At 47.6% G+C, this 10747-nt stretch overlaps 2 protein-coding genes and 1 pseudogene across 9 annotated transcripts in view; 1 reads left to right on the plus strand and 2 right to left on the minus strand.

The window, feature by feature from the left end:
• Positions 1 to 3675, minus strand: part of TMEM50B (transmembrane protein 50B) — a 55279-nt gene extending 51604 nt beyond the window's left edge. For 4 of the 8 annotated variants that reach the window (XM_008986613.5, XM_054249048.2, XM_008986615.5 and 1 more), the window contains exon 1: positions 3568 to 3675. The gene's annotated coding sequence lies outside the window, so the exon portion shown is untranslated. Of the gene's footprint in view, positions 1 to 3302; positions 3477 to 3502 lie in introns of those variants that run through there. The other 4 variants (XM_008986614.5, XM_008986616.5, XM_035283286.3 and 1 more) reach the window with 2 other exon arrangements.
• Positions 2576 to 7693, plus strand: LOC144580652 (uncharacterized). The gene is made up of 3 exons (XM_078358597.1): positions 2576 to 2803; positions 3316 to 4170; positions 5980 to 7693. The coding sequence occupies exons 1-2, from the start codon at positions 2576 to 2578 to the stop codon at positions 4129 to 4131; spliced, it is 1044 nt and encodes a 347-aa protein (XP_078214723.1). The 3' UTR covers positions 4132 to 4170; positions 5980 to 7693.
• On the minus strand, positions 5883 to 6574 carry LOC100390122 (small ribosomal subunit protein uS7 pseudogene; annotated as a pseudogene).
• Positions 7694 to 10747: the final 3054 nt, after the last annotated feature.

Consider the following 10747-nt stretch of genomic DNA (forward strand, 5'->3'; position numbering starts at 1 on the left):
CTGTAGTCCCAGCTACTCTGGGGGCTGAGGCAGGAGAATCACTTGAACCTGGGAGGTGGAGGTTGCAGTGAGCCGAGATTGTGCCACTGCACTTCAGCCTGGTAAGAGAGGGAGACTCTGTCTTAAAAAAAAAAAGAAAGAAAGAGAACAAGCACTTCTGCTGCTGTTGGATATTCAAGGGGATTACCACAGGATGGTATGCACACAAAACGTGTCTGTTTACATGTCTTCCTGAAAGGCCCTCTAATCATTTCTGCCAATCCAATTAAATGAAGCAATATAACCTTAAGATCGACACCACCTCGTGTTAAGAACAGTAATAAATTCACCATTACTTTATACAGTCTTCAAACTTTTCTATTCCAGTCTCTAAATATAAAAGAATATACAGAATCTTAGAAATGCATTTAATTCTTTTTTCCTCTTTTTTTCTTTTATTTTTTGGCTGGGGAGTCCAAGAAATGCATTTAATTCAAATAGATTTAGCTACTGCTTTTAAATTATAAAATCTTTGTTATAAAAAGATTCCTTATGAAATAAAATTATACTGGCTGGGCGCGATGGCTCACGTCTGTAATCCCAGCACTTTGGGAGGCCGAGGCAGGCGGATCACGAGGTCAAGAGATCGAGACCATCCTAGCCAACATGGTAAAACCCCATCTCTATTTATAAAATAACAAAAAAAATTTTTTTAAAAAGAAATAAAATTATACCAAAGTACAATCATCTGTTTATATCATCTACCTGAAACTTATCCTACAATGACAAAAAGATTTTCATACAGCAAGGCTTTTAATGGCTAAAATTCAGAAATAACCAAAATGTCCATCAATAATAAGGAACCAAAAAATATATATTAGGGTACATCCAAACAATGGTATACCATGCAACATTTTGAAAATGAGGCTGAGACAGGTGGCTGGAATTTGAGAAACACATCTCTACAAAAATTACAAAAAGTAGTTAGGCACGGTGGCACTCGCCTATAGTTCCAGCTAAGGTGGGAGAATCGTTTAAGCCCCAAGGCTGCAATGAGCCATGAGGGATCCACTACACTCCAGCCTGGGCAAGAGTGAGACCCTGTCTCCAAAGTAACAGGCTGGGGTAGGGGGGGAATGACTAGGTCTCTAAGTGCTTAACAAGGAAATGTCTCCTTATATTATCATCAGCTGCCAAGCAATACTGTAGTGTGATACCCTCCTGGGGAATGGAATTAAGAATGTAAAGGGTGGAGAGTGAAGAAACAAGGAATCCTAACTAGATATACCTCTGCGCTGTCTGAATTTTACTTGATAGTCTTCTGTAATGTTTAAATGTTTTAAATAACCTAAGTTACTTTAATCATTTTAAAAAGGAAAATGGGGGCCGGGCAGGGTGGCTCAAGCCTATAATCCCAGCACTTTGAGAGGCCAAGGCAGGCGGATCACGACATTAGGAGTTCAAGACCAGCCTGGCCAGCATGGTAAAACCCTGTCTTTACTAAAAATACAAAAAATTGGCCAAGAATGGTGGCGTGCACCAGTAGTCCCAGCTACTCAGGAGGCTGAGGCAGGAGAATTGCTTGAACCCGGGAGGCGGAAGTTGCAGTAAGCCGAGATCACGCCACTGTATCCAGCCTGGGCGACAGAGCAGACTCCATCTCAACATGCCTGTAATCCTAGTACTTTAGGAGACTGAGGCAGGCAGACTGCCTGAGCTCAGGAGTTCGACAGCAGCCTAGGCAACAAGGTGAAACCCCGTCTCTACTAAAATACAGAAAAAAATTAGCCGGCCATGGAGGTGTGTGCCTGTAGTCCCAGATACTCTCGGGAGGCTGAGGCAGGAGAACAGCTTAAACCAGGAGGGCAGAGGCTGCAGTGAGCCGAGATTGTGCCATTGCACTCCAGCCTGGGCGACAGACCGAGACTCCGTCTGGGAAAAAAAAAAAAAGTTGGGGGAAATGTGCTCGGTACAGTGGCTCAGGCCTGTAATCCAAGCACTTTGGGTGGCCGAGGCAGGCATATCGCTTGAGGTCAGGAGTTCAAGACCAGCCTGGTCAACATAGCAAAATCCCCTCTCTACTAAAAATATAAAAATTAGCCAGACATGGAGGCTGACGCCGTAAAATCCCTTTAATCCTGAAGGCGGAGGTTGCAGTAAGCCGAGATCGGGCCACTGTACTGCAGCCTGGTTGACAGTGAGACCCTGTCTGGAAAAAAATTATAATAAGATAATTTCTTTACCTTGGCCCCTAGAAGTGAATTCAGAATTCAGAAAAGACTAGCCAGTGTAAGGCTGCTGTAATCCTAGTTGACAAAGGAGGGACTGGGTGATGAGTGGGGAGGCTGTGTCTCTGGAAGAAGAAATATACGTCCTCACCTCACTCTAATTAATCCTGCTTTTCTGGTGACATCAGCAGTCCTCACCTCACTCTAATTAAACCTGATTTTCCAACGTGATCAATATTTAAGATAACTTTTGGTTTTCATTTCAAGAACAAAGTCTGGCACCACTATATTCAGTTAAAAAAAAAAAAGTTTAAGGTTCGCTCTATCTATGTCTGAAACGTATGCAGGTTTAAAAGACAAAAGACAAAATGATGATGAAAAAGAAGTGTGACCGCCGTGAGAGTTCAGACTCTGGAAGTGTCAAGACATGTATGTACAGTGCAGGTAGGGTGAAGAGCCTGAGAGAGGAGGTGGGACCATCCGAAAAGAGAAAGGTCTTCCAGCGCGACGATGCCGATCCCACTTCCTTCTCACCCCGTCGGGTTCCAGGCCTCCGCCCCCGGCCCCTCCGCACCGCCCCCCACACCCCCACCCAGGCACGCGCAGCGGGGAGCAGCCGAGCCCAGGCCGCCTCACTGCTTTGGTTTTGAAAGGTCATATATTTACTTACGAATTTCAGCACCTTCTAACTTACTGTTTTATGCACCTTAACCAACTTACTGGCTAAAAACCAAAACGGCCCCACCAGCGACTAACACTGCTACAGTGACAGTGCTCTGCTGCTACTTATTTAAAAGGACGGAGCTCAAGGCGTATACTTCTCAAAAGAATGTGGTTCCCCTTCCCTTTCCCCTCCTGCCTCTGGTAAGGATGAAATCAGAAAAGTGCAGAAAACATGGGCAGCTTCCTAGCAACGGTTAGGGGCAAACGGGAGGGGGGCAGAAGAGCTGGAGCCGTCCCCGGCCCCTCGCTCCGGCCTCGGGAGGGTGTCGCGGCCGCAGCAGGGCGTCCCGAAAACCGTAACTTCCGTGCCCGCCGCCCGAGAAGGTGAAAGGCACGAGATGGAGCCTCTCCAGCCCTCCCCAGGAACACAACCTGACCGCGCAAGAGCGCGGCGGGGCGGCCTCCCCGGGCTGCTTCCGGGTCGCGGCCGCGCCACGATCACTGTCGGCCCGAGAGGACGCGGGTAAGGGCCGGAGTCTGCAGGCAGGCGCCGGCGCAAGGAAAACCCGGCTGGGCGGCGCCACAGCCCCGAAGGCCGGGCCGAATAGAGCCAGACGACGGCGCCTCCTTACGTGCAGGCGGCGGGCGCGAGCCCCCTCGCGTCGCCCGGCGCCGGAGACCCGCCGACAGGACTCACCCAGCCTTCCTCAAACGCCCACGCCGACTTCAGGCGCGCGCGCAGGAAGGCGACTGCTGCGCCACAGCCTGGCCGGCGTCCTGCCGCTCCACCTCAGCCCCGGGAGCCGGGAGCTGGAAGCCGGCGTTAGGCGAGGGCGCCGGTGAGGCGGAGCCAGGAGCCGTGCGCACCGTAGCGACCAATCGGAGCGCAGCAAGTGTCCAGCCGGGGACGGGGCGGGGCACGAGGAGGCGGGGAGAGGGCGTTGGCTGGGCGCGGCGGGGCTCCGGGCGCTCCTCAGCGACCAATCAGCGTGCAGCAAGTGGCCGGCCGGGGGCAGGGCGGGCTCCTAGGGGCGGGGTGGGGACCGCTCCTCTGCGGGCCTCCTGGAGCCGGGGTCCAGACCCAGCTACCTACGGTTCGGAGCAGGATAAGACAAGTCCCTCTTGCCCCCCGCGGGTGGGCGGCCGCCGCCGGGCTCCCACTGCTGCGTTTTTGCCCGCGGATTTCAAGTGCAGTACCGTGGATCACGTACGGAAGGAGCTGGAGACCCAGGGGACCGGGTCTCTCTCCCCTCGCCTATGACCAATCGGCCTTGTCTGCGAGCTGCCCAGAGTAGAGAAGGTGCTCCGAGAGGGTTCTCGGGAACGGAGGGTCTTTAGAGATGCCTTTTTCTAATCCCCTCAATTCAGAAATGGAGACCCAGAAAGTTGAAGTTAGTCAACCAGGGCTACCCAGCGAGTGCTGGTTACCCGAGATTATCAGCACAATAAAACTAGTCTTCTGATTTCCCTCGGCAGTCTCCCGTCTATTCACCCAGATTTTTGTCTTTCTTAAAGTTAGATCCCTTTCAGCCTCTTGGATTTTCAGCATAACTTTAACAGCCTTTGGAAGCCCCGTCTGGATTTCCTACAGAAATGCCTATAACCATTTAGTTGTTTCAGGCGAAATCGAGGTTTGTTTTTTGGGTGGTTGGTTTGTTTGGAGACAGGATCTTGTTCTGTTGTCCAGGCTGGAGTGCAGTGGCGTGATCTTGGCTCACTGCAGTCTCTACCTCCCAGGCTCAATAGATCCTCCCACCTCAGCCTTCCGAGCAGCTGAGATCACAGGGGCACACCACCATGCTTGGCTAATTTTTGTATTTTTAGTAGAGACAAGATTTCACCAGGCTGATCTCGATCTCCTAACCTCAGTGATCCACCCGCTTCCACCTCCCAAAATGCTGGGATTACAGGCATGAGCCACCGTGCCCAGCAGAGTAGAGGTATTATCAATGGAAATCTAAAAAGCATTTTCCCTGTGGTATAATGAAGTAAAAGGTTTTGTATCATGGAATTATCATTAAAAATGCCATCCATCCTGGATAATGTTCTCCTATAGCCCTTCTACATGTGCTAGGATCTAGGTGTGCTGAATAAGTTACTTTCAATAAATAATGTGCTGAATAAGTTACTTTTGAAATATGTTGGCTGGCCACAGTGGCTCACACCTGTAATCCCAGCACTTTGGGAGGCGGAGGCAGGTGGATCACGAGGTCAAAAGATCGAGACCATCCTTGTCAACATGGTGAAACCCCGTCTCTACTAAAAATACAAAAAATTAGCTGGGCATGGTGGCACGTGCCTGTAATCCCAGCTACTCAGAAGGCTGAGGCAGGAGAATTGCCTGAACCCAGGAGGCGGAGGTTGCGGTGAGCCGAGATCGCGCCATTGCACTCCAGCCTGGGTAACAAGAGCGAAATTCTGTCGCAAAAAAAAAAAAAGAAAAGAAAAGAAATATGTCACAATGCTGGCATTCCACCAGAAGAGAAGATACAGAGGGAACACTCCTCTCCTTAGGAACATTTTGAGGCCAGGTGAGGTGGCTCATGCCTGTAATCCCAGCACTTTAGGAGGCTGAGGCAGACAGATCTTTCTCCATGGAGAAACCCTAAAAATACAAAATTAGCCGGGCGTGGTGGTGGAGGCCTGTAATCTTAGCTACTCGGGAGGGTGAGGCAGGAGAATCACTTGAACCTGGGAGGTGGAGGTTGTGATGAGCTGAGATCCTGCCATTGCACTCCAGCCTGGGCAACGAGTGAAACTTCATCTCAAAAAAAAAAAAAAAAAAAAGACCTTTTGAAGGGGGTAGGGGTGGCATGTACCATTTTTGCTCTCATTCTGCTGGTAAAAGCTTAGTCATTTTTGATTTGCAATAGCTTAGAATAAGTAAACAAAAAAAACTTAGTCATTTGACTACACAAAATTGCAAAGAAGGCTGGAAAATGGGGTTTCAGAACTAGGGAAGGAAGACTAGATATTAGGGGACAATTAGATTTCAAATCTCATCACCTTTTTTTTTAGGGGGGGGACTGTCCCAAAGGGCAGCAGCTGGGAAAATCAGCCGTTTGACTTGGCCACACACTCCAGCTTGTCCTTCTTCTTGATGCCATAGGAGTCAGAGGAACCCTTGGTGGCACTGATGAGCTCTTCTGCCAGGCACTCAGCAGTGGTCTTCATGTTCCAGAAGGCAGCCTCAACAAGTGCCTATGCGCAGCAGCCCGATGGCCTGATTCACACGGTGCAGTGGGGACACATCCACAGCCTGTCATCTCACCGTCCCTGCTCCCCCGATGCGGTGGATCCCTCCCAGGGACCACCGTTGATGATGGTGTTCACCAGGACCTGCAGAGAGTTCTCGCCTGTGAGCAGGTGGATGAAATTGAAGGCATGCTTGATGATGCGCAGTCACGAGCTTCTTGCTGTTGCTGTGGCCATGCATCATCATGGAGTTAGTGAGGCGCTACATATGGGGCACTGAGCTTTGCGGAAGCATTTGGCAGCATACCGCACAGCACCGTGAGCCAGGTACTTGGCATACTTCTTCACTGCAATGTAATCTCGTAGGGAAATGTTATTCATCTGCACATCATTGGTGTTCCACTTCTCAAAGGGCTTGATGTCAGGGGTCTCTGCCACTGCTGGTGCTGCTGTCTCCCACTCAGTCATCCTGAGGGCACAGCCTGAGTGTCTCTGTAGCTCAGCATGGACCACGTACTGCCCTGGCACAGACAGGCCATCTCATACTAATATTTTAAGGTTTCCCAGGATTTTTTTAAAGCTTTGTTACAGAATAATATCTGTATGAAATGATTACCTCCATATATGAAGGAAGACTACTGTTTACCTACCTTTGGGATACACATGCTTTAAGTTGCTTTTTTAGTAGTGGAGACTTATGCTAATTCAGCTTGTCTGAAGTCATTTTCTACTGCTATGACAATAACACAGAAAAGGTAATTTATAAGCAATCGTGTTTTATTTGGTTCACCTTTCCGTAGGCTGAGAACTCTAAGGGCATGGTGCTAGCGTCTTGTGAGGACTCATGCTGTGTTATTCCATGGTAGAAAACAAGACAGACAGGGACCAACAAGCATACAAGACAGAAAAGAAAATCAGGCTGAAGCTATTCCTTTACCAAGAGCCCAATCCCAAAATAACAAACCACTCCCATAGTAACAGCATTAATTCATTCATGAGGATGGAGCCTTCATGACACAATCATCTCTTAAAGGTTCTACCTCTCAACACTATTACAATAGTAATTAAGTTTCAAACACAACCCTGGCGAGGTGGCTCACACCGGTAATCCCAGCACTTTGGGAGGCCAAGGCAGGCGGATCACTTGAGGTCAGGAGTTCGAGACCAGCCTGGCCAACATGGTAAAACCCCATCTCTTAAAAAAAAAAAAGTTTAAAACATTAACATTCTGGGGACAAATTCAAACCACAGCACAATTTGCTTCTCTCAGTCTATAAACCTCTATTCCCTAAAGAGTCAAACATGTATTTAGTTGTGCTTTCAAAATATGGACATTTGGCAGAGCACAGTGGCTCACACCTGGAATCCCAGCATTTTGGGAGCCCGAGGCAGGTAGATCACCTGAGGTCAGGAGTTCAAGACCAGCCTGACCAACATGGTAAAACTAAAAAGAGAAAAAAAAATTAGCTAGCCATGGTGGTGCGTGCCTGTAATCCCAGCTACTCAGGAGGCTAAGGCAGGAGAATGACTTGAAGCCAAGAGGCAGAGTTTGCAGTGAGCCAAAATCATGCCACTGCACTCCAGCCTGGGCTACGGAACAAGACTGTGTCTCAAAAAAAGAAAAAAAATGGGCATTTGAAAGATATTGGGATTGAGCTGCTGATGTCAACATTTCACTGTCAGAATTCCAAATGTACTGATTTAAGTCTTTAGTAGAATTGTAAATCAGCCTTTAAAAAAACCACACATTTTCTGATTCAGTTGGTATTCCACCATGTAGCTACTGAAGCATATGTTTTGTTAAATTCCTGTTACCCAAGCACTTCAGAGAGGCTAGATTCTGGAGTCATTGTGACTTCAGGACCGTTTTCAGGTTTGGGCCAGGACAGGTTCTGAAAGATCAACCTCACCTAAAACTAGACAGAGAAAATGCAGTCCAGTTGGTACAAGTCTATTGAGAGAAGGAACAATCCAGGCTGTCGTTCACGCTACACCCCATGGGTTCTAGATTGTTCTCTCTCAGGGCTGCTTCATGAACTTACTCTGATAGAGTGGTATTCACTTCCATCTTTTGAGTGTTCAAGCCAAATGTGTACCATGGGAACTATCTGAAAGGCCAAAACATGTTGCATAAACAGGTACTCCCCAGAACATTGTCTCTCTTTCTCCATATGCTTATCTGGTTGTATAACAAAAAGACTTGATCTGAATAACTCTTAGGCAGCTATTAGAACTGTTGTATTTTGGGCAGTGTGGTGGCTCACGCCTATAATCCCAGCACTTTGGGAGGCTGAGGCGGGTGGATTATGAGGTCAAGAGATTGAGACCATCCTGGTCAACATGGTGAAAACCCATCTCTACTAAAAATACAAAAATTAGCTGGGCATGGTGGTGCGCGCCTGTAGTCCCTTCTACTCAGGAGGCTGAGGTAGAAGAATTGCTTGAACCCAGGAGGCGGAGGTTGCAGTGAGCTAAGATCGTGCCCTTGCACTCCAGTTTGGGTAACAACAGCGAAACTCTGTCTCAAAAAAAAAAAACAACTGTTGTATTTTGATAAAAGTGTCTTGAGACTAAGGTCATACTTCCTGTGGGTCTGAAATGGACTCTCTCCTGAAAGGATGAATATTCAGTATCAGTCATTTAGGAGAAAAGACTGATCTTTAGATGGCAAACGAGAAACCAAAGCCTGGAAAGTAATTTGACTCCAGCAGGAGAGGAAACACTTCTTTCCATATCTGCACTCTGAAGACAGTGGATACATTTGTCAGTTGGTCGCTTTCAGTTATAAGTAAGAGAAAACATCTCAAACTGGCTTAAATAATGAGGAAGATTCTGTGGCTCAGAGGTATAACTGTAGGATCTGTAGGATCAGAGGTATCCTGGATATGGTTTGAATGATTATGTCTCCTCAAAACTCTTATGTTAGAGTACTATATTAATCCATTTTCACACTGCTATAAAAATATTACCTGAGACTGGGTAATGTATAAACAAAAGAGGTTTAATTGACTCACAGTTGCACAGGGCTAGAAAGGCCTTAGGAAACTTATAATCATGGTAGAAGGCGAAGGGGTAGCAGATTCCTTCTTCACAAGATGGCAGAAGAGAGAGTGCCTACAGGGGAAACTGCTGCTTTTAAAAACATCAGATCTTGTGAGAACTCCCTCACTATCACAAGAACGGAATGGGGAAAACTGCCCCCATGAGCCAATCACCTCCCACCAGGTACCCCGCTCAACACGTGAGGATTACAGTCTCCTGTGGAGATGAGATTCAGATGGGGACACAGAGCCAAACCATTTCAGATACAAAAAAAAAAAAAATAGAAAGAATGTATAATGGCCTAGTATTTGGTAGAACAACAGGGTGACTATAGATAATAATAATTTAATTGTACATTTTATAACGAAAAGAGTATAATTAAATTGTAATACAAAGGATAAATGCTTGAGGGTATGGATACTTCATTTTCCATTATGTGATTACTATTTATTGCATGCCTATATCAAAGTATCTCATGTACTTCATCAGTTAAATACACCAACTACATACCTGCACAATTTTTTAAGAAATAAAAAATAAAAATAAATAATTCCCACGTTGAAATTCTAACCCCCAAGGTGATGGTATTAGGAGGTGATTAGGTCATAAGGATGATAACCTCATTAATGGGATTAGTGCCCTTATAAAAGAGGCTCCAGGGTGTGGTGGCTCACGCCTATAATCCCAGCATTTTGGGAGACCGAAGCGGGCAGATCACGAGGTCAAGAGATCGAGATCATCCTGGTCAATATGGTGAAACCCCGTCTCTACTAAAAAATGCAAAAATTAGCTGGGCATAGTGGCGCATGCCTGTAATCCCAGCAACTCGGGAGGCTGAGGCAGGAGAATTGCTTGAACCCAGGAGGCGGAGGTTGTGGTGAGCCGAGATCGCACCATTGCACTCCAGCCTGGGCAATGAGAATGAAACTCTGTCTCAAAAAAATAAGTAAATAAATAAAAATAAAAGAGGCTCCAGGCTGGGCACAGTGGCTCACGCCCGTAATCCGAGCACTTTGGGAGGCCAAGGCTGGGGGATCACGAGGTCAGGAGATCAAGACTATCCGGGCCAACATGAAGAAACCCCGTCTCGACTAAAAATACAAAAAAATTAGCTGGGCGTGGCAGCACAGGCCTGTAGTCCTAGCTACTTGGGAGGCTGAGACACAGGAGAATTGCTCGAACCCAGGAGGCGGAGATTGTAGTTAGCTGAGATCGCACCACCACACTACAGCCTGGGTGACAGTGTGAGACTCGGTCTCAAACAAAAAAAAGAAAAAAAAAGAGCCGGGCACGGTGGCTCAAGCCTGTAATCTCAGCACTTTGGGAGGCTGAGGTGGGTGGATCACAAGGTCAGGAGATCGAGACCATCCTGGTCAACATGGTGAAACCCCGTCTCTACTAAAAATACAAAAAATTAGCTGGGCATGGTGGCGTGTGCCTGTAATCCCAACTACTCAGGAGGCTGAGGCAGGAGAATTGCCTGAACCCAGGAGGCAGAAGTTGCAGTGAGCCGAGATCGCGCCATTGCACTCCAGCCTGGGTAACAAGAGCGAAACTCTGTCTCGGGGGATGGGGGGTTGGAGGGGGAAGCTCCAGGCATGGTGGCTCATGCCTGTAATCCTAGCACTTTGGGAGGCCAA

This window comes from Callithrix jacchus, chromosome 21 (genome assembly GCF_049354715.1).
Source record: "Callithrix jacchus isolate 240 chromosome 21, calJac240_pri, whole genome shotgun sequence".
NCBI lineage: Eukaryota > Metazoa > Chordata > Mammalia > Primates > Cebidae > Callithrix > Callithrix jacchus.

Excerpts from the sequence above, each read along its gene's own strand:
- LOC144580652 (XM_078358597.1), top strand. The coding sequence starts at position 2,576 with ATGATGATGAAAAAGAAGTGTGACCGCCGTGAGAGTTCAGACTCTGGA. Across the intron at positions 2,804-3,315 it reads CCCCCCACACCCCCACCCAG|AGCGCGGCGGGGCGGCCTCC; the intron begins GCACGCGCAGCG and ends TGACCGCGCAAG.